The sequence below is a fragment of the Lepidochelys olivacea genome (assembly GCF_965140295.1).
Source record: "Lepidochelys olivacea isolate rLepOli2 genome assembly, chromosome: 22".
Taxonomy (NCBI): Eukaryota; Metazoa; Chordata; order Testudines; family Cheloniidae; genus Lepidochelys; species Lepidochelys olivacea.
The window spans coordinates 6,171,083-6,195,158 of record NC_140432.1 but is presented as its reverse complement, the minus strand read 5'-3'; the positions used below and the strand labels follow the sequence as shown (position 1 = coordinate 6,195,158).

Below are 24,076 nucleotides of genomic sequence, written 5' to 3'. Positions count from 1 at the left end.
CAACCCCCTGCTCAAAGCAGGACAAATCCCCAATTTTTGCCCCACATCCCTAAATGGCCCCCTCAAGGATTGAACTCACAACCCTGGGTTTAGCAGGCCAATGCTCAAACCACTGAGCTATCCCTCCCCCTCCTTCTTTTTCTGTACCTTTAATAAAAAGTTTAAAAGATTTTTAATGGTGATTTTGCCATGGGACTGCGCAGGTCAAGGTCGCTGTACTTGAAACCCTGAACCAACTTTAACTGTTATGTTGTATCGTGGGGGTTGTGTTAACACCATTGACTCTCTGGGCCCATTCCAAAGAAGTTAACACAATGGCATGCCCAAGTCTAGACCTTGGCACCTGTTTTAACCACAGGGAGTCAACAGCAGAGCTGAGTACAGATGCCAGGAGTCTTCACATCCCCAGTCACCAGTTTTAAATGACCACCAAACACTGCCTTTAGATTGGGGTCCTGGTAAGCCGATCCCATCCTACTGCTGCATTGCGTTAGTCCGTCAAAGAATGGGATCATTTCAAAATGAAACCCTTCAGCGGTTTAATAACACAAGTGCCTAAGGCATTCCAATACCACAGTGAGGAGCAAGGGATACATGCTCAGACAGATCCATTACATTGGTCTCCCAATGCCGATTAACCCGTATGACAGCAAGAGAAACTGGCCTGCAACCTTGGAGACTAGACCCCACTGTTAGTGCCATTCTAATGTCACCTTTCAAGTAAGCCGGCCACTCCCCACTTCAGAACTGCAGAGCTTAAGGCAACAGATGCAATTTGGGGCTCTATAGGGCATCTTTCATACCCTTATACTGTGCACATGCTTTCTACGAGACTGTCAGAAGAAGAAAAGCCTCTGGGTCAGTTTAATAACCCTGCGTGAATCTATGGCACGTGACAAACATCGGCCAGTCCAGCTACATAGAGTGTGAGGAGGGGGGATCCCTGTCGAACACAGCTGTGCTGGCAAAAGCCAATACTACTTCCTGTGCTTTTCACAGTATAGCTTATTTCATTCATGCGGACTGGGATAAGCTAAACAGACCCAAGCGCCTGGTATAAATTGCGTCCACACAGGAGCGCTCTTCCAGGATAGTATATTGATATAGCTACACTGCTCAAGTGCAGACATGGCCTAAATCAATCTGCAAACTCCATTTTGTTTTGTGAATGCCATTTTGATTGTAAGACCACACCATGCCTACACATTTGCCTTTTACCTTACATCTTGTGCTGGAACCTCCAAGGTGGAGTCAGGAGAAATTCCTATACCTAGCAGAGAGCTAAAAAAGGAAAGCTATTAACATGGATGATCTTTCATTGAGACAAAAGATTCCAAAACAATGAGCTGGTCACTGCCCAGGAGAACCTGTTTCACCTGATAGGCTTGTAACCAAGCAATGGATCAACTGAGGAGGGCCTAAAGCAGCGCAGGATGGTCATCTGACAAAGGAGACTGGAACTTTATAAAAAGGACTTCCTGGAGCAAGGCCAGAGCCAGAAGCAGATAAGGTTAAGTAGGAGAAGAGGAGGAATCCTGCACCCCCTGAAAAGACATTCACCAAAAAGCCACTGATCAAATGTTAACAGGCTCTTGGATTGGGGAGGAAACTGAGGCAGGGATTTGCATGTATGTGTTATTTTTCCCATAGATCTGTATCTCTCTTGTGCCATCTTAGAGAGAGAGAGTGTGTGTGTTTAGAAATTCCTTTGCAGAGTGCGTGTTACTTACTCAAATGTTGCGTAGATCCCAAAAAGGGGGAAACTACAAGCCGGAAGGTCCATACCCTTGGAGGAACTCTGGGAGTATGGAGTAGCTACTGGGGAGGCGTGGGAGAACCAGCACTAGTTTGAGAGCTGAGGTAACCCACCAGGATTTCCAGCTCAACTTAAGTGCAGAACCAGGGGGTTGTGCTTATCTTCAAAGCTGGAGCCTCTGCTTGCTGATTTAAGAACTTTAATGACTTGTTCTGGCCATTCACATTTCTCCTCTCAGCAACTACACCATCCTTTACAGCTCCACTTATGTTATTTGGCTTTTTGTCTGACAAGACCCTGCTTCTCAGAAGGGATACAGGGCCCTAGACAGTGCAGAGGAATGCCTCCTACTGGGACACTACTGTCGAAGGACAGCAGTATTTGGAGGTGCCTAGCCTCCTGCTGAGGAAAAGGAAGAGGACAGGAACTGAAGGCAGAGTAGGAAGCTTGTGGATGTGGGGACAGATGTTTGTGAAAGGCAGACCTGGTAGGTTATCTTTGTGCTGTGTGGGGATTGAGACTCTGGCATTCCTCAGCTCACACTCAGAAGGGAGGAAGCCGTCTGCCCAACTGCACTGGGGTTCTAGCCTCTGTACTACTGTCAGAAACGCAGCATCTAGGGATGCCTCTTGCAGCAGTGTTGTTCAGTGGTTATAGTACCTGGCTTCAACCCAGGAGATCTGGGTTCTATTTCTGTTCTGCCAATGCCTTCCTGTGTGACCTGGGGAAAGTCACTTCCTCCCTCTGTGCAACAATTTCCCCCATCTGTAAAACAAGGATGAGAGAGACTTACGTGCCTTTGGAAAGTGCTTTACAATCTGCAGATGAAGACACTGTTTGCAGTATTGTATTGAAAAGGTTCTCAGACTTTGCATCACCTTCCTAGCCCTCATACAACTGTAGGTGGCTACTGTGCATTTGTTCTGGACATCGCTCCATTTCCTTTTTTGCAACAGATGGTGTCTGTTAAATAGGCTGAACAAGCAAGGGGGAGTTCAAACTCCTGGATTCTATCCTAGTTCTGCAAAGACTTGCTGGGTAAGTCATCCCCTGTGGCTCAGTTTTCCCATCTATAAAATGGGTCAAATCCCTTTTTCTTCCTGAATTCATGCCTATAAAGCTCAGTGATACTTAGAAGAGGAACAAGCCATTCAGCCATGTTTGGATTCTCTTGCTTTAAATTCCAGTAGGTTTATAAGGAATTGTCAAAAGCAACACAGTCAGCTCCCCATCACTGATGTGCATCTGTCCTAGACTGCAGCTCGCAGAATTTAAAAACATCTTTTTAGAAATTATATCTGGGGCTTGGTTTCTTTTAAATGAATTGCTGCAAACATTTTCTTGGGTTCCTAGGTGATGCCCTCAGCAATAACTGCCTCTTTAAAATGGCAGGTAAGGTATGTAGTAGAGTTGGGCTGGCAGCTGAAGATCCATTTTAGTCATTTTGAAGCCACAATTCTGTCCTATCAAACTCCTACTAGTCTGCATTGGAAAACAAGGTTGTGATTAAATGAGGATCAGCTGATCATTGTTAGTCTACCTGCATTAGACACTAGAAGATGCCTGTCCAGAGACAATTAGTGCAGCGACAATGGGGACATTGCTCTAAAATTGTCCACGCCTTGAATTCAAGATTCTTCTGTCTGGAAGGATGGAGACTAAGGTGGAAAACAGACTGTTTTCCAAAGGATGGAAAGTAATTTTTTTTACACCCTTCTTATTTTGTCTGCTCTACTGGTTTCAACAAGAGGAAGAAGAGGACTAGAGACTGCAGTATCAAAAGTGGATGGCTAGGGTATACAGTATAATAAAACTACGTTGGGGGACCTCTCCCAGTTTACTTGAGATAGACCATCAGATGTGCCTTGGTTACTCTGCTTTCCCAGGAGGACAGTACAACTCACGAGTGCAGACTGGAATATATACAGTTCAAATGGTCACAACAGAGAGGGTTAATTCTAGTGTAGTGCCAACAGCAGCCAAGTCCAGGATGCTTACAGCTGTCAGAGTAAAGACATGGAGAAAAATGTTTGCTTTAGAAAAAAGAACAGGAGTACTTGTGGCACCTTAGAGACTAACAAATTTATCTGAGCATAAGCTTTTGTGAGTCACAGAGTGAGCTGTAGCTCATGAAAGCTCATGCTCAAATAAATTTGTTAGTCTCTAAGGTGCCACAAGTACTCCTGTTCTTTTTGCGGATACAGACTAACACGGCTGCTACTCTGAAACCTTTGCTTTAGAAAGTTACAGTAATCTACACAAACATCCTCTTGTTTTCTCCCCACTAATAAATGCCTATTGTAGATGATTGGTGCTGCAGTTTGATGATGCTGGCATGAGAGCTGAAAATTGTACCAGACAAAAGGATATGAGACAGGAGAGTAATTGAGAGCACATTGCAGCCTACAAAGTGGCCTCTCTCACTACATGCAAAGAAGCCCAGCCATGTTCAGCTGTAAATGATTAGAAAACAAACATCACAACAGCTACCCTGTTCTTAACTGCTTCAGTGCTGCGGAGGGTAGTAGAGAAACATGGACAACATCCCTGGCTGCCCTGGGTACCAGGTACAACACTGATCGAGCCCCAGCATCCCAATGAGAGATCAGCACTTTAGAGCAGTGGTTCCCAAACTTTAACAACCTGTGAACCCCTTTCACTAAAATGTCAAGTCTCGCGAACCCCCTCCTAAAAATGAATATTTCCAGGGATTTTCTCCTTTACCTGAGCATAAATTATAAAAGCAGTGATCCTGGAAATAGAAAATTTGTTTTTTTTGTCATGCTTATTACACACTATTAATTAATATTTATCATTACCGGATTTTTATTACATTATGAAAACAGCAACACTCTTCCAAGATCTCACTTTCGTAGCTTGTATCACTTTGAATAAGCCTTTTGTAAGACAAGACTCCTGTGTTTCATCAAGGAGTAAGAGGTGAAACAGCAGGAAGGTATTTAAGAAGCCAACTCAAAGAGTTCCTTCTACACAATCATTCAGGTCTTGAGCAGTCCAGGCAAACAACGCACGTTAGAACAAAGCTTAAACTTGTTCTTCATAATAATTTTAAAAACAAAACAAGCGGCCTATTTAATTTTAAAAACAGCAAAAAAAAAAATCCACCTTCTTTTCCATTTCTTATAAGGAGTCTTGAAGTTTAAATCCCCTCAGTGTGATAGGTATGCTTGCTTTGATCTGCTTCGCTCTTGGAAGTCCAGGGGCTCTGGGCCGCTGGCCCTGTGCTGCTCAGGGTCCCTATGGACAACTCTGTCTGCCATTAGGGAATTTTCTCCTCGAGAACCCCCAGTAACATTTCGCAAACCCCAGTTTGGGAAGCACTGTTTTAGAGAGAGGTTATTTCTAATGTATTGCCTCAGTGGATCCTCACCTGTGGTCCTACAGCAAGGCATGCAACTCCCTCATTGGGAATCAGCCCAGGCAACTTCACAAAGGAAAACACATGGAGGCTGCAGCAAAGAGGGTGAGGAACAGTTTGGATTGGGGGCTGGTTTTGATTTGATATCAGCTGCTGTTCAGATTAGACAGGAGTTAATTACAATCCTCACTTTTAATGCACTTTTTCAAAGCCCTACGCAAATATTACCTAATTAGAGTCAATGTTGCATTTCCGGAATAATTACTCCTACTTCTGTGCAATCAGCATAAGTTGGTCCCAGCAGACTAGTAGAATTGTTTTCCTTGCCTCTGCGAAGGTCAGAAGTGTGATTGCAAGTGGGGCTGTTCAGTCAGAAGGTGGGTAAGAAAGGAGAACAAACCCCTTGCTCCCAAGTGACCCCCAAAAAAAAATCTGAAGAAGAGACAGAAATCATCCAAAGTGGTGGGTTTGTGGATACTCAAGACTGTATTTCTCTGCCCTGGTGATAAACATCCTAGCACAGGACTGAATTTTTCCACACAGAATATTCTAATAGTAAGTTAGAAACTCAGAGGTTCAGAGCTTGTTTCGAAATAGTAACATAAAGGACCAACAATGTGTTGCGATGAAGCAAATCAAGGAGAAGGATTACAATGCCTCACATTTCTTTCCGAAAGATCCCAAAAAACCGTAAAAGGCAGCCACCTCTCGAACAGAGTGTGGCAACAACCCACCGGGCAGCAAACTACCTCACTGGAGGGATGATGAGAGGTTTTGGACAGGCCATCACAGCAAACCCTGTCTCATGAAAAGGATCAGGGGGATTTCAGTGTCCAGCCACAGCACAGGTGTTTAGGGCCTCATCTAAACGAGCCTGACAGAGTAAACTTCAAGAACTCAATTATTATCCGTATTGCACAGGGAGCACAGATCATGACCTGACCGTGCTAGGCACTGTACAAACACAGTACAAGAAGATAGGCTGTAAGCTCTCTAGGTCAGGGACAAGGGACAACAGCCGGATACAGACAGAGAGAGAGGAGTACAAAGAAACAGTGAGGCAATATCAGTCAATATGATGGGACGTGGTTTCAGCCTAACCATTGTCAAGTTTTTTGTAGGCATCACAGGAAAGGAGAGTTTTAAGGAAAGGGCCTTAGAGAGAAAACAAGTCATTTGTGTTTGGTATGCTAGCGAAAGAGGAAGCCGTGGAGAGTTGCAAAGAAAGGGGCGAAGTTTACACCAGTATTATGCAGGCAGAATGGGCAAGATTTAGACATAGCCCTCTCTAGAGACTCGCATCCAGGTTAAGATGAAGATGATGCGGAGGTTACGGTCTTGAGCAACAGGGAGGATGATGGTGGTGTCCATGGTGAATGTGAAAGGAGGTAGGGGAGAGGGCTTAGAGGGAAAGATTAAGAGCTCAGGGCTTATCAACACTTACAGTGTTCTAGCGGTTAGTGAAGATGCTACTTACACTGACAGGAGAGCTTCTCCCATTGGTCCTAGGGACTCCACCTCCCCGAGAGGCAGTAGCTATGTCAACAGGAGAAGCCCTCCTGTCAACATAGTGCTGTCTACACAGGGAGTTAGGTCAGTAATAACTGCGCTCAGGGGAGTGGATTTTCACATTCCTGATCAACACAGTTATACCGACATCAGTTTGTAGTATAGATCAGGGCTCGGATTTAGCTAAGCTGAGCTTAAGCTGAGGGCTGGAAATCCATGAGAACATGTCAGAGATACAGGGCAAGGTTTGAGTTTAGACATAGGGAGAGAAACCCAGCACAGAGTCATCGACAGAGACTATAGTTGAATTTAAGTTTGCAGATGAGATTACCCAGAAATCAGGTGCAGAGGGAGAAGAGAAGGGACCAAGGACAGAGCCCTGTGAAACCCCCCCTCCCCTGAAAGCTGGAGGGGGATGAGGAGGATCCTGCAAAGGACACACTGAAGGGGGGAGTAGAGAAGTAGGAGGAGAACTAGGAGAGGACAGAGTAAGAAAGCCAAAGGAGAACAAGATATCAAGAAGAAAAGCATGTCAATGGTATCAAACAGCTGTCAAGTCAAGGAGGAGGAGGATAGAGTATTGGTTCTGAGCTTTGGCCCGGAAGAGGGCATTAGCAAGTTTGGCTAGAGGGGTGAAGAGGGAAGGAGTTGGATTGCAGAGGGCCTAGACTGGAATCAGAGGAGGGGAACTCCAGACAGCATATTCAATGAGCTTGGAGATGAAATAGCTGGAGAGGCAAGAGGGGCTAAGATGTGGTTCAGTTTTTTGAAAGATGGGAGAAAATGTGCATATTTGCACCGTGAAGAGAAAGAACCAGAGGGGAGTGGGAGGTTAAAGTGAAAGTAGGGGATGAGAGTGGAGTTGAGGGAGATCAGGAGATGGGATGGGATCAATGAGGCGGGTGGAGAAGTTAGAATCATAGAATCATAGAATATCAGGGTTGGAAGGGACCTCAGGAGGTCATCTAGTCCAACCCCCTGCTCAAAGCAGGACCAATCCCCGACTAAATCATCCCAGCCAGGGCTTTGTCAAGCCTGACCTTAAAAACTTCTAAGGAAGAAGATTCTACCACCTCCCTAAGTAACGCATTCCAGTGTTTCACCACCCTCCTAGTGAAGAAGTTTTTCCTAATATCCAACCTAAACCTCCCCCACTGCAACTTGTGACCATTACTCCTTGTCCTGTCCTCTGCTACCACTGAGAATAGTCTAGAACCATCCTCTCTGGAACCACCTCTCAGGTAGTTGAAAGCAGCTATCAAATCCCCTCTCATTCGTCTCTTCTGCAGACTAAACAATCCCAGTTCCCTCAGCCTCTCCTCATAAGTCATGTGTTCCAGACCCCTAATCATTTTTGTTGCCCTTCGCTGGACTCTCTCCAATTTATCCACATTCTTCTTGTAGTGTGGGGCCCAAAACTGGACACAGTACTCCAGATGAGGCCTCACCAATGTCGAATAGAGGGGAACGATCACGTCCCTCGATCTGCTGGCTATGCCCCTACTTATACATCCCAAAATGCCACTGGCCTTCTTGGCAACAAGGGCACACTGCTGACTCATATCCAGCTTCTCGTCCACTGTCACCCCTAGGTCCTTTTCCGCAGAACTGCTGCCTAGCCATTCGGTCCCTAGTCTGTAGTTGTGCATTGGGTTCTTCCGTCCTAAGTGCAGGACCCTGCACTTATCCTTATTGAACCTCATCAGATTTCTTTTGGCTCAATCCTCCAATTTGTCTAGGTCCCTCTGTATCCTATCCCTGCCCTCCAGCGTATCAACCACTCCTCCCAGTTTAGTATCATCCGCAAATTTGCAGAGAGTGCAATCCACACCATCCTCCAGATAATTTATGAAGATATTGAACAAAACCGGCCCCAGGACCGACCCCTGGGGCACTCCACTTGACACCGGCTGCCAACTAGACATGGAAGAGGAGAACAGATGGGAAACTTTTGTACCAATGATGGGAGGTGAAGGAGGAGGGAGTGGTAAGAGGGAAAATGGGGAAGGTGGCCAGAAGGGAGGAGATATCACAATTTATCTACCCTTGAGCTGAGCCTGCCAGGAGCTGAGCCTGCGAGTAGAGGAGCTCATGATCGGATATTTTTAAGAGCTCGCCTGTGCATGTCAGCGCAAGCTGACAAAGGCAGCAGAGTGCTGCTTCTCCTCCTAAGACTCCCACAAATTCAAGTTTTCATGTAGGTATTTGGCTCAAAGACAACTTTTTATTTCTGGTTTGTTTATCTGAAGAGCGCGACGGGACATCTGCTGTAACATCATTAAGTTTGTCTCACATTTTGCAATTTTAATCATCATCATCAACATGTGCTCCCATGTGCATAGCTAGCAAGATGGTGAGAGGAAAAAGAGACATCAGAAGTTACTAAGAGAGAGACTGTGTACAGGAATTTCAAATTCAAGGTAGCTACCAAGCTAGGGGAAAATTCTATGGATTAGAAGCCAAGGGCAACCAAACCCAGGCTGAACAAATGATATCTGACAAACTGACAAGCAGCCAACTAGTACTGCAAGGTCTTGGGTGTATCAACTTTTTCCCCCTCCTTAACTTCAGAGGTACTCCAAATCCACACCAATCCCATCCAGACTAGAATCTGGTCTTATTTATTCAAACTCAGCGGCCAGTGCCACACAAACTAGAACACAGGGGACTATGCCATTGTCCAAAAGGCTCACCCTCACAGACTGTCTTAGGAAACCAGCTGGATGCCCCAGATAATACTGGGCCACAGAGGCAAGAACCTACCATACCTGGATGCTGAAGCTCTGGGATTGTATAAAGGGCAGCGTAATGTTCTTGTAATCCTCCCCAGTCTCGCAGATGAGATACGCATCTTGGCGCAGATATTTCTGAAGGTGTTTCTCCGTGGCTGGATACACCACTGTGGTTTTTATCTCTGGAAATAAACAAGTTTACAATGTTATAATCAGGAGAGACTAAATCTAAGTTCCATCCTGTCGCTGACTCATTGTTTCTAATTTTTAACCAACAACATGGTAACAGATTTCAGAAATTACTTACAAGGTAGTGGGCGATTTGCATAAATATAGCAGGAACACTATGCCCTAGAGCTCATGCTGCTCATTTGCATCAAGAAAGGTTCACAGAACTCGGATGCTGAAGATAATCAGTTGATAAAACAGAGAGTCATATTTCCAGTGAAGGCCAGAAGGGAACACACAGGTGAAAGTATTTTTACACACAATGGCAAAAAAAGCAGCAGCCTGGATTTATGCAACCACTTCCAAGGGAACAGCTCTCCAACTGTCACCAATCAGAGGAATAAAATTAATACAGCAGCACTGCACAGAAAACAGTCATGTATTCGCACGTGGATACACACAGCAGGTGGTCAGTCTAGAATCCCTCATGTTTTCTTTTGGCCAGACTGAGCTCAGGTTTTTGCTGGTGGAAATCCACCTAGGGAGCGCTGGAGGTGAAAAGGTGACCTGGGAGGGGAGTTTGCAGCAACAGAGAGAAGTCACCATCTTCACTCCATTAGGGCACAACAAAAGGAGGCATGACCTGAACAGCTGCAGCATGTCCCCATTCTACACATCACTGCAGCAGCTTCAAACAGCAGGGCACCTATAAAAATCTTACACCCCACTGACCCACGAAAGCTGCCCACCCTCAACCACGCGGGAAGGGATGTGGAATAAATGCCTGGAACTCCCTCTCCTCCCAGAGGGAAGGCACAGGTTGCAGGGGGATGAAAATTACCCATCCCTTTTGTGAACCTGGCCCTTCCAGAGCCCGCACCTGCAGGTTACACTTGAATGGAATTGGAGGGGAACTCGTGATCAGTTCTGACACTGGGCTACAGCACTACAGAGTCAGCGAATATTTATGCTACACCAGTGGCTCCCAAATTTTTTAGCCTAAGACATTGGTTGTAGGAGCAGCACCTGAGGCTCCCTCTCTAGCTTAATGAGGGGTCTCTTTGCCCTCTGCTGCCCGCGTGCCAATCAACAGTCCTTGCTCAAATTTGGCAATGCCTTCACGTTCTCCCCAAGGCTGAGGGTTTACAACTGGCTGGAAAATTTAGTGAAACTATAAGTTGCTGAACAGATTTTAAATCAGAGAAAAGAAACCCAAGCTGTGGTCTCCTGAGCTCGGATTTATTTATTACTACTTCTGTAACTCAAAGCCTATTTCATATTTACACAATAAAAAGTACAAATGCACTGAGCGCCTTCGCAAGCTGATCACAGACGACTGGGGAAGTGACCTGGGGAAAGCCAGAGCAATTCTGAATGAGCTTCCCTCGGCTTCAGGTGCACAAACAGTTCAAACCCAAACCCCAGTGAATTTTAGTAAGGGTTGGCTTGAATGCATACTCAGGGCTACGCTGGCCTGGCTTTGCTCAGGCGTGCCCACCACAGGATACAGAATTCAAGGTGGAACTTCCAGGGATTGTAGAGCTGTTCTTCAGTTAGAATCTGGCCCAGATCAGCAGTCATCTGAAATTGTCTCTCCCCTCATGTCTGCCCAGTGGCCTATGAGCAATGAGCTGGGGGCAGTCTCAGTGCTACTCTTAGTGCACTGGTGTCCACATCCCAAAGTCACCACATCCGGCCTCTCCAACGGCAGTCTCCTCAGAGAGCCAAAGGCCTGGGTGGGCCATAGAGACCGAATTACTTGCCAAACATATAGGTGGGCCCAGGGACAAGACACATTAGCAGAATGAAAGGCAGCCTGGTCCAGATTTTTAAAGGTATTCAGATGCCTAAAGACACAATGGGATTTTCAAAAGCGTCTAGGAGCCTAACTCCCACAACAGGGGTTGAAAAATTGCACTGAGCGCCTAGCTCCCCATTGTGGTGCTTCTGAAAATCCCACTAGATGCCTATATATCTTTAAAAACCTTGCCATGACTTCCTGGACTGCCTCCCGTCCCATAGAAAGAGCTGGCAATCGGACACCTTACACCACGGTTACAATGGTTACTTTTTAAACATTACCAAGCAGTGTCATGACCAAGTAACCACCACTAGCACATAAGTAAACAGGAATAGAACCAACAACTCTGGATACACCTGACTTGCATTTACACCTGGATATCTACTCCACACCGAGCAGATCTTTATCTGATGTCTGAAGCAGTCTGGGTCCCTGGAGTCAGAATCTTTCTATAACTTTCTGTGTTTTTTTTGTTCTCTGGCTTGTGGGGTTTTGTTTTATTTAATCAACCACATGAATGGGTCTATCTGCTCTTATCAGTCCATAACTCCCATTTTAACTGTTGGTCCCAAGGCCAAAGCAATTCTGCAAATTCAGAAAAGCCCTTAACTATTTCAGCCCCAACGCGGAATTCCTTTTTTAAATGTTTCCTTACCAGCTAACTCTGCAGGCTGAGACTGTTGCTCAGCGTCCCTGACCGAGGGCATGTCTGCCTGCGAGCTCTTGACCAAGAGACCATTGGGAGACAGCTACAGACCGAGAATTCATCCCTACTCCCACCTTAAAGGCTGCTGGTCTTGGAGGAGCACATCCGCAGATCTGCTGTTTGGTGCAGGCCCACCAGGCCCCTGAGTTTGAGTGTGGTGAAAAGAGGCAGTGTTGCAGCTAAAGGAGGCAGGCAGCAGGACAGAAAGCAGACACTGCTCTGGACTAGGCCGGCCATGACCCGGTTGCCCCGAGACTCACACAAAGCAGGGAACCGTTCATGTGAGCGGTATGACTGCTCAGAGCTCCAGTATGAAACTGAAGAAAAGCCTGTAGAGAGTCTTTGTGCTAAGTTTAGAGGCGAGAGCAACAAGGGTGGTGTCATGGTGGATGTCTCCTATAGACCACCGGACCAGGAGGAGGAGGTAGACGAGGCTTTCTTCGGATAACTAACACAAGTTTCCAGATCACAGGCCCTGGTTCTCACGGGGGACTTCAAACACCCTGACATCTGCTGGGAGAGCAATACAGCAATGCACAGACAATCCAGGAAGATTTTGGAGAGTGCTGGAGACAACTTCCTGGTACAAGTGCTGGAGGAACCAACTAGGGGCCATGCACCTCTTGACCTGCTGCTCACAAACAGGGAAGAAATGGTAGGGGAAGTAGAAGTGGGTGGCAACCTGGGCAGCAGTCACTATGAATGGTTGAGTTCAGGATCCTGACAAAAGGAAGAAAGGAGCGCAGCAGAATATGGACCCTGGACTTCAGAAAAGCAGACTTTGACTCCCTCAGAAGCTGATGGGCAGGATCCCCTGGGATGCTAAATGAGGGGGAAAGGAGTCCAGGAGAGCTGGCTGTATTTTAAAGAAGTTTCATTGAGGGCACAGGAATAAACCAACCCAATGTGCAGAAAGAATAGCAAATATGGCAGGCGACCAGCTTGCCTTAACAAAGAAATCTTCGGTGAGCTTAAACACAAAAAGGAAGCTTATAAGTGGCACCCTGGACAGATGACTACGGAGGAGTATAAAGATATTGCTCAAGCATGCAGGGGTCTAATCAGCAAGGCCAAAGCACAATTGGAGTCGCAGCTAGTTAAGGGTAACAAGAAGGGTTTCTACAGGTATGTTAGCAACAAGAAGGTGGTCAGGGAAAGTGTGGGACCCTTACTGAATAGGAGAGGCAACCTAGTGACAGAGGATGTGGAAAAAGATGAAGTACTCAATGCTTTTTTTGCCTCTGTCTTCACAGACAAGTTTAACTCTCACATTGCTGCACTGGGCAACACTGTATGGGGAGTAGGTGAGTAGACCTCAGTGGCGAAAGAACAGGTTAAGGCTACTTAGAAAAGCTGGACGTGCACAAGTCTATGGGTCCAGATCTAATGCATCCGAGGGTGCCGAGGGAGCTGGCGGATGTGATTGCAGAGCCACTGGCCAGTATCTCTCAAAACTCGTGGCCATCGGGGGAGGTCCCGGACAACTGGGAAAAGGCGAATACAGTGCCCATCTTTTAAAATGTGTCTGGGATGGGAGGATTTAGCTGGGGATTGGTCCTGCTCTGAGCGGGGGTTGGACTAGAACCTCCTGAGGTCCCTTCCCACCCTGATCTTCGATGATTCTACGGTTTTCTGACACACTGGATGATTGCCTTCCCCTTCAAATGTCAGAAAACCCAGGGTGGGTCAGGCAAGGGTAAGGTCCACTAACTGAGAGTAAAACTTCAGGAGTTTCCATTTCCCATTGCCGTGCTGACCTTGTGTTGCAGGCTCCACTTTGTTTTGGATGCTGCACTTCTGTTCTCTATATACAAACGTTGGTTCACGACTCTGGGCTTCAGTCTGAAAGGGTTGGTGTGACTCAGCAGCATGAGGTGGGACGAATCCCTGACCACAGAAGAAGAAGGGTCAGACAGGTTATTCATAGGCCAGATGGTTTTTGCATTCAGGTACGGGGCAGAGAAACAGAAGCAAATGCATCAAAGCCTCCATCCCTGGCAAACTGGCCCAGCAGTCTGGAAGAAAGTGACACAGTAATGGACTTACTATCATCTGTGTTCAGGAATCAGACCAAGGAACTGAATAATCACCAAGCTATTAAACAGCTACAATAAAATCCCAGACTGTGCTCTGAGAAATATTAAAGCACGGTCTGAGGAGAGCTCTTAAGAAATGGGAGGGGAACAGAGAAGGAGCTACGGTGAGTTTATGTCAAGCAGAGGAGACTGCGGGAAAAATGCACTAATGGGGAAGATGAAGCACAAATTCATCCTGTCAGCAGGGCAAATATCCTTCTGGGGAGGAGACTAGAGAATTCAGAAAAAGATAAGAGACTGCTGGGCATCCCTGAGGGAATTAAAGGGGAAAGCTCCCAGGGAGGTTAAAGGAAAGTCTCCCCCACCACCCTTCATGGAAGCAGTATGTACTCTTGGTAACAGCTGAGACCTGGGACACTGGACACCTGGGTTCTATTCTTGAATGCCATCGATTCACTGTGCAAACCTGCATAAGTCACTCACTCATCCTCTCTGTGCCTGCTTCCCCATCTGGAAAATGGCAATAATACCCAGCAGGGTGTTTGGGAGACATGCTATTTTCAAAGTGCTTTGAGATTCGAAGACAAAAAGGTCGTTGAAGGTCAGTATAGTGTTGGCTAGGCTCACCAAATTCCAATAAAAGCAAAGTAACTGTTATTATATAGTCACTTTCTTATGTATAAATACACATTTATGGCCAGATTTTCAGAGGAATTCAGCTCCCATTTAAGTACCTACATGAAGTGACTCGATTTTCAGAGGAGCTAAGCATGCGGCTACTCCCACTACTTTGTTCTCAGAGAGGCATGCAGCACAGATTACTGTGTTTAACGAGGATTCTGCTATTTGACAATAGTGGTGTTCTTGGTTGCAAAACAGGGCTGTAATCGTGTATTGTACAGCAAGGTCAAGCTTGGCTCACTAAACATTTACAACTGCTCATCTCCAGGTATGGAACAAAAGAGACATTCCTGACGCACAGAAGGCAGATTAGACACATTAAGACAAAAGACAAAAATGCCACAGCAATACATAGAATATAGATGTTATCATTCTCCTTTAAAACAGCTTACATTCTGTTAAAGAGCAATAAGCTGCCACATCCTGTTCTCAAAGCATCCCTAGCACACTTGCTGTTGACAACATTGTCAATAATGGGTGTGTGTTGGGCTGCTCCAGGCTGGCAAGCAGCCTCTGCACCCTGGCTTCCCAGTCGTCAGATAACACGACCCCACTGGTTTCATGAACACAATAAGCAGAGGTAATATGGGGAAGATGATCCTCAGAGCAGTCAGTGCATCTCAGACAACTCCTCCTGCCTTCAGTTTGCCAAAGGCACACTACACAGACACTACCGCGGCTCAGGGGATAGTCGTTAAATAGCTCTTACCCCATCACGATCGGCAGGACATGGCTTCATTGTTATCAGTTATTGGTACTGCAGTAGCACCTAGGAGCCCCAGCAATGGGCCAATACCCCACTATACAACATGTAGCACAAATAGTTCAGAAATCCAGGAAGCAGAGATTAGGCCAGGTCGCCCAGAACAGCTGGTATATTCTTCTCATTAATGTCAGAGGGGGAGGGGCGCAGCCGCGCAGAGCTCTTGATTTCATTGTTGTGAATGCAGCTGACTGTCTGAAAACGTTGGCATGATGGACGAGCCACAGTGATCCCTTCAGGCACAACCACGGAGAAATACCCCTTTCAGCTGATCAGCTCTGAGACTTGGTAGGGGGAGAAGAGAATGGACACATCGTTCCATCAAGCTGCAGGCTCTTAAATATACCAGGTTTTGCTTTTCTGTCTCAACCACAGACCAAACCCAATCACAGCATTCTTCTAGCATCCAGGAGTCTGGAAAAGGGGCTGGCCCTAGGTGAGATCTGGGATACAGGTGGTAAAATTATAGGAATTTGAACCCTCTTCCCACTATTATTTTGGCTTCCTGTGGGTATCCCACAATCCATGAGAGAGTTGCCCAGAATACAGTAGGCCTGGGTAAAGTGCTAAGAACTCAGTGATACCTACCCATACAACAATGCAGCACAGCACAGACACATGGCACAAACATGACTATTTCCACTGCAACCCCAACAAGGTGAACACACACAACTGGAGTAAGATGCAACAATTTAACTACATCAAGGCACGGTACCTTAGTGCAACTTTCTGATGTAGGAAAGCCCTGTAGCTGAACGCATTTGAAAATCTGCCTTTAATGGGATGTCTGCCCCACACTGGACAGTAAGGGGTAAATAGAGCCCTAGAGAGGCCATGCGAAAAGCAGCCCATAGGAGAGGGGCTGTGAGGAGTGGCCAACCAGGGACCAGCAGGCCCACATAAGAAGAGCCTCAGGGCAGAGCAGAGTCAGTAGCTGCCTGGAGCTTGAGGAGGGAAGCCTGCATCTGGCGTAGACTGGAACCCTGCACCATGTTGGACAGACAGTACAGGCAGGAACTGGGGAGAAAGGAAGGCATTCCAGATGGGCTGCTGAGACAGAGGAAAGTGCTGAGACTGTGGGGAAGTGGCCCAGGGAAATGCAGTGATAGTAGAGGCAAAGGAATGCAGTAACCCTTTGGAGGGTCCCTGGGCTGGGACCCATAGTAGAGGGTGGACCTGAGTCCCCGGCCCACACACTCGCCACTGGGGAAGCGGCTGGACTAGGAGCTAAACTCCGCTGGCAGGGGGGAACATGGACAGTGACATGGACAGAGGGCTGAGCCACGAAGCAGATGCTGCAGTTCCTGACTCTGCGAGAGGGGTTGCAGGTGGACTGCCGAGAAGGAGTGATGGGGTGCAGACCGCAGATGGGGGGTTGGCCTCCAGCTAATCTCCAAGACAACCAGCAGGAGGCACTGGATCAGCGGTGAGTGACACACCCCGTGACACTGCCCCTTAGAAGATATTTCAGCTGGCTTAAAAAGTAGCATCTCCAAGAGGCAGAATGATATGCAATCTTGTTAGGTCTCCAGCAAGAAGGAGGAATCTGAATTACTGTCACTCCAGGAGTCTTATCTGAACAGCTCCTTCTGATGTGGTACAACCCAGAAGGAAAAGGTGCATCTCAAATTTAAATCTCTCTTTTGGGAACTGATGAAACCATAAAGATCCTGTACCCAGCTTGAGGCAGAGACTCAGAGCCTCACAGCACAAAACCACAAATGCCTGCCTTCGCTGAGAAGGGAAAGTGGCAAGTAGAGGGGGACAGGTAGTGCTCAAGGCTACCTGCTCTTACTGTTCCATGCCACCAAGGAGCACGGAGCACTCCTGGGATCAGCAGTCCGCTTCAGGCTGAGCAGGAAGCAGAGCAACTAGAGTCTAGACACTAAAGAGTTAACCATCCCCCTTCTGAAGAGGGTGTCTGAAGAGCAAGTCAGATTGGTGGTGCCTCTACCCCTTACACCAGCTAAATGGAGAGCAGGGAGCTGGACAAAAGAAACCTTCTAATTTAACAGTCACCTGCTAACCAAGTTACCAGGGATAACATCTTGGCAGGAGAGAGGAGGAGGAGAGCAGAGAACACTGGGCTTCCAATTAGGTCACTGCCTCTGGGCCCCAGGGGGCTTCCTCTCCAAGTCCCCAATCTTTGGCATCTGTCTCTGGCTAGTTACTATCTAGCCCCGGAAATGCTGTCTTGCTAAGGGGCACTGGAAGCATTCCTGAAGCAAAGCAAGTTCCCCTGGCTGAATCTTTAAGGTGGAGGCTGTTTCAAATCTGAAAACCTGTGTCTGTAACCCCCAGTGGAAACAGAGCGAGGTTTTATGCAACCGATCTCGGGAGAGGCAGAAGGGGATATCTTTCTAAAGCACATTGATTTCTCTCCCATACCCTTATTCTTGCCTATTTTCATTGCAGCCCAGGTGCTCAATTGTTATTTGTTCGCTGAGCTTTATCTCATTGTTTTTTTAATTAATTTGATTTTCTCTCATCCCCTACAAAGCCTGGAAAAAAATCTCTCTGATCCCACAAACCACGCAGCTCACTCTCCTTCGGATCCCTCCCTTGTGACTCACAGCTTTTGGCCAGACTCCCAGGGCCAATCCCCACCCTTGGCCTTGGCTCCCAGCATTGACTCCAAACTTTCCTATACTCGATACACATGAAAGAGCTGACGAGATGCACGTACAATAATCTGATTATCTCCTGACTGCTCGCCATCAGAACTCCCACTTTGTACCACTGTTACATCTGAGTTAGACTGACCCCCATCAGGGCAGCAGCCTGTCATTTGAGTTATTTAAAGCATCACATGAACTTACACTGCTATACAAGTTTCAGAGTAGCAGCCGTGTTAGTCTGTATCCGCAAAAAGAAAAGGAGGATTTGTGGCACCTTAGAGACTAACAAATTTATCTGAGCATAAGCTTTCGTGAGCTACAGCATGCATCTTATGAAGTGAGCTGTAGCTCACAAAAGCTTATGCTGAAATAAATTTGTTAGTCTCTAAGGTGCCACAAGTCCTCTTTTTCTTTTTACGGCTATACAAATAATCATACTTGGCTCTTCTGAAGCCACTCCCATCCTAGGGCCTCAGTCTTAACCCAGAGATGGCTTTGAATTCAGTGTGGATCTCTACACACAGCAGCTGGGCCATCCCCTCCACCATAGCAGTCGGCTTCCTGTTGACCAACCAGCTCCACACTCCCAGGAAGATGCAAGGGCAGAGCCTAAATTAGTGCTGCAACTACCAGCATTGGCTTTGGTACAGATATGCACTTGGATACTCCCTGCCAGATACAGGGAGTACAGTTCCCTGGCTTATTCTCTCCCTGCAGAGCTCTGACAGAGGGTCTCCTGCCGGATCCCCAGGCGAATGAAAGCAAGACTCGAAGCCAGTACCTCACCGTTTACATGCTCCCCACCACAGATGCATCCAATCTGGTTTCCTCCCAAGCACAGAACCACAGAGGGCAATCAGGCCCAGAGGATGAGACCTCCTGTATGATTGTGAAGAGATGACTCGTCATGGAGAGGGGTGGTGTCCAAAGAACACTGGAAAAGCTCTCAATACAACCGAAGAGAAGGTTCAGAGAAAGGAAGCTTCAGTGATTCAATTACTTGTTCTGAGATCCAGCTGACATGTGGACAGTGTTTAGAAAGAGTTTATAGCTAACAATGGAAAAATAATTTGTTTATCTTGAAATTAAAGTTCTTGGCATGTACTTTCCTCGGCAGGATAGGGGATATAGCCTTCTACCCCTACAGCCTGACAGCTTTGACCTCAGCAATGAATCCAACCACAGCATTACAACAACAAAGAAATTTTAAAAAGCCCTGCATTTAAGGTCTTTAGTTAGGGATTCAGCGTGTAGCACAGAACTTAGTGTAACGCTGTGTGTGATCAATCCTCTTGCTGTGAAACTTGCATTTTATGGAAAGCAGCTCTAAAGTTTAATGTAGGAGATGGAAAAACAAAACCTTGAACCACCATCTGATCCATTTTAAACAAGGGGGGGGGGAGCCACGACGCACTTTCATTCAGTCCTAGCGAGCAATCAGGGACATTTCAAATGAAAATATTTTATCCAACCGCTCTCCCACATTTACTTTTTCAGCATGGATCACCTCCACAAATACTGTACAGCACCTGCCAATTCAGATTTAGGCTTCAAAATGTATGCTGAGCATTTTCTATATCAGGAAGGCAATATGGTTGAGTGACTAGGGTACAGAACAAGGATTAGGGAGACCCTAAGTTTTAATTATGGCTCTAACATTGCTTTCCTAACCACTGACTGCATAATGGTGGGTAAGGCATCAGGACACAAAATGATTTTGTTTCCCCATATGTAAAATGGGGTTAAATACCATACCTGCCACGCTCATGGAGTCTAATAGATTTATCCATCGTAAAGCATTTGGAGAGCCTCAGTTAGAAAGCTCAATGTATACACGGTGAGTGTGCTTAGTGTAAATATATATATGTCTAAGGCCTGGATAACATAAATATCTATTTGTCCTTAAAGCCAGGATTTAACATTTTTTAGGTCAGAGCTGCACAAGCTGGGAGACAGGGCCTTTCCATTTCATGCCAAACCTAGCTTAATGAAATCCACATGAAAATGTTGGTAACATCAAATATGAAAATGTGACCCACAAGGAGGGTCTGGTCCGATTCCCACCATACATATGTCCAAACGAGATCAGTTTCCAGCCACTGGTTAGCACTTGTCTGGATGAGGTAACAGCAAAAGACAAGGCCATGACTTTGCTTAATCCCCCTCAAAACAAGGCAGTTTAAAATAAAACACACACATTAGCTGCACAACAACAGTGCAGACCAAAACGTTCTGAAAAATTCAGAATTGCCAGGAGAAACTTTGGCATCTCAATTTCTTGCCTGCAAGAAAGGGTACAGATTCAAGTCGTGGCAGACTTGGTTACTGGAGACTGCTATTTCTCATGCAGTCTGGAAGGTAAGTGCTCCAGCATTGTTTGCAGAGTCCCCTGGGCTTTCCAGTGCTGAGGACTGCACACCATTTGTGGCTAATTCCCCAACATTTAATCAAAAACTTGCCAACAAGAAATAGGCACCATTAGATCTACAATTTCTGACTTGTTGCTCTCAGTGGAGATTGCAGCTTAACGTACTTTATACATTTCTAGAACCCAGTGCAGAGGAAAGGAAAAATAAACCCTTAAGGCACAGCTGTGGTCAAGAATGAAAGATTATGAAAGAAAGCGGAAGGCAGACTGTGGTTCACTAATGATCATTTCACTTCTAAAGGTCTCATCTACCCCGGAACATCCTGAGACCACTAATTAACGTACGTGACTAAAGCTAGAGAAGCTGTTTTAACACAGACCAAGTTTAGACCCTGACTTCAATTAGGTGCCTGGCACTTCAGATTTGGTACATGAGGGATCAGCTTGATTCACATTGAACAGCTTCACCTAGCCACAGCCATGGTCCTCTGTACAGACATCAATGAGGCAATGCTAACCACTAAACTGCTAAGTCTTTCCAGTCATTGGTGACCAACTGCACTGGTCCTTCCTTTAAAAATGATACAGTTCCTGAGAAACTAGATACATACTGAAATAATATTAATGACTGAAACCTACAAGAGTCGATGAGTTAAATGACTCACTCTATCCTCTGGTCACCCTGTGGTTCTGAGCTCTCATCAGGGCCTGGGGGATTGTCGGAACTAGAGGTTTTTTAAATTGAAGTAACTAACTTGCTTATACACACTAGCGTAAAGACTCCACATACGTTTGTGATTTATCTTGGAATAACTCATAAATGATAGTTAACTGGAGTTAAAAACCTCTGGTGTAGACAAAACCTGAGAGAAGCAAACAGGCGCCATGCAAGAGAGCCACTATAGGTACTCTGACTGCACAAAATGGCTACCTGGGCAGCTCATCCGGGTTATCAGGTACCATGGAATCATTCTGGGGGCATCCACACACAGGGTGCCTTGCAGCTGTGCTTATTCCAGTGCATGTTGGGACTCTGCAAGCACCTATTTTTATGAAATCTCGTTCAACTGATACAACTGTCCCATCTACACTGGCTAAAAGCCACTGTAGCATGCACTGATTCAGCTGGACCAGAGCGGACGTCTTCATGACAGGTGTTGCAACAAACCTGTACAATTAATGATGGCCACCCCCCCGGCACAGCTGTTATGTGTGGATGCAAGATGCTGCAAAGCTCCAGATGTCCAGCTGTTTGTTGCAACATTTAACATAGACAGGGCTCGTATACACTAAGATGCTGAGACACAGTGAAGTTGGAATATAGGACAATTTGCACTTAGATGGAAGTCCATATCTTGCCTGGTTTTAACTCAAACCCAGAGTGTTATGTCAGGATAGTTTTTTGTCTTAGCTTTTTACCTTGCTTAATTAACGAAGTAAGTGACCCTACTCAGACAATTAGCAGCTCCTTCTGAAGAACGACCCATTATTACCAAAAAAGGCTAATACAGATATTGCAGCATACCAGTTTCAGATGTGTTTAGCATTCTAGCTCTTTAGCAACATTCGCTCTTTCGCCCCCGCATACTGCAGTCTCCCCTGCACGCTCTCCAAGACATTTTAGAAATTCATATCTAGCTAAGTGCATCAAATTTCAATCCAATGCAAATTTAAAAGGAGCACGCTATGGGGAGTCCCAACTGAGCCAGCTGGAGCAGAGAAGCCTTGTCCTCTCTTCTCTCATCCTACCCAAGCACACAGACAGCAGTATTAATGAGGTAAGCTTTTCAACAAATTGAAATATATTCAGGGTTTGAATTAGGACAAGATGCCTGCAGGGCTTGACACTTTGCTTTTGATGGGACCAAGTGACAATACGCATGTTTTCCCTTAACGAAGAGAAATGGAAGCAGCGGTTGTTTGGCTCCTAATTGATAATATTGCCTATTCTTTTAAGTAAATTAACACTGTTCCTGAAAAGTACCCTGCCCAGCTAGGATGCCACAGAAATAGTAATAGAAAGTTTTAATGACAAGTTTGCAATCTTCCCCAAGACCCCTATCTCTCTGCTTATCTTCTGCCCTACACTTGCTCTCATTTAACCTTCAGGTATCCCCTTCAATAACCAGCAAACAGCAGTAGTGGACACTGTCAACAACAGGATACAAAATCCCCACCTCTATTATGCTCAGGACAGTTCTCTCTTACTTACGAACACATTTGTATAGTTCTCTCAACTAAGTATCCAGCTTTAACCTACTCTGCATCGAGCCCTTTCATAAGTGACAAGAGCTGGCTGTAATGAAAACGCTGCACTAATTAGCCACTCACCAGGAAAAAGAAAAATGCCTCCATAATTTAGACCCTATTATGCAAACGCTTGGTTGCAAGATAGCCTTCTTAAAAGGCCAACATGAGTTGGAGCAAGCTGCACAGCTAAGGATACTCCATAAAAATCTCTCAGCCTCTGCTCCTCAGTTGTCCACACCTAGGGACTACCGTGACTCAGCCACTGCTATACTGCATGGGAAGGATTTGGGGGTATGAGGAGAAATCTTTCAAGTGGCTGGTTCCCCAACCACGGAGGACTTGAAAGAGTATTGTCAACATCTAGAAATACCCCTGGAACAAGGAGCATAGGTTTGTAAGATCTTTCCTGAGTCCAACCTCCCCTTTCTGGGTTGTTCTTCCCCATCTGTTCTCTCCCTTATTCTTCCTTTGTTTCCAGGTTCTGTCCTCCCATCCTGCATGGCTGCTGAAAGCTTTACTAATCATTTCAAAACGTGGTGTGGTCCAGATAGGGACTGACTGACAAAAGGAGAGAGACTTGACCGTGCTAGAGTACCTCGAAGGTAAAGAGATTTCCATGGTGCAGCTCATTTGAGAGCATTTTCTGCTTCTGCAGCCTGGAATAGGGTACCATCTGGATTGGTAGGAAGTGGTATCACTTCCTGTATGACTGAATCATTTTCTCCCTAGCTTCTAGACTCTCCTCTGCAACCTCTCCGCCCCATGTGCTCAGCAGCAGAGTGAGGTCACTAGAATTTGAATCACTGATGTACTGCTGTGAGGGAGCTCAGGAGATTAGTAAGTTTCACTCTCCATGTGTTGCAGAAGCACTCAACTCTCCTACACACAATGACAGATACCCATGAACTTGCTAATCATTAAAATGCATAGCTATGCATAGCTAACTAGAACATCCTCTGAAACAGGGTTCATAAGGAAAAATCTTGAACTACAACTGTGCTTCCAGGTGCCATTCACATAAACAGTGTAGATTTTCCAGAAAATGCAACATCTTTCAGTGGCTAGACTAAATCAGACCACTGCTTACTAAGCACAGTTGGAATACTCATGCTGTCCCACAAAATATGAATGACAGACTCTGAATAGTAACTTAAAAGAAACCAGATGTCAACTAAACAAACAGACCAGCACAAATAAAAAGTTAAGAAATACGTAACTTAATTGCTCTGGCTTTTACTTATGGAGCCTTTGGCATGAGAAACTCTTTCTACTGCTGTGGAAGCGAACTCTGCTCTTCGATTATTCAGCA

The 24,076-nt window shown here is 46.0% G+C and overlaps 1 protein-coding gene across 2 annotated transcripts in view; it reads right to left on the bottom strand.

The window, feature by feature from the left end:
- The window catches only part of DCPS (decapping enzyme, scavenger), a gene marked incomplete at its 5' end in the record, with an annotated part of 63,477 nt that overhangs the window by 18,127 nt on the left and 21,274 nt on the right, over nt 1-24,076 (bottom strand). For both annotated transcript variants that reach the window (XM_084611931.1, XM_084611932.1), the window contains one exon: nt 9,413-9,558. In XM_084611931.1, the coding sequence (XP_084468057.1) occupies nt 9,413-9,558 (146 nt within the window). The remainder of the gene's footprint in view (nt 1-9,412; nt 9,559-24,076) is intronic.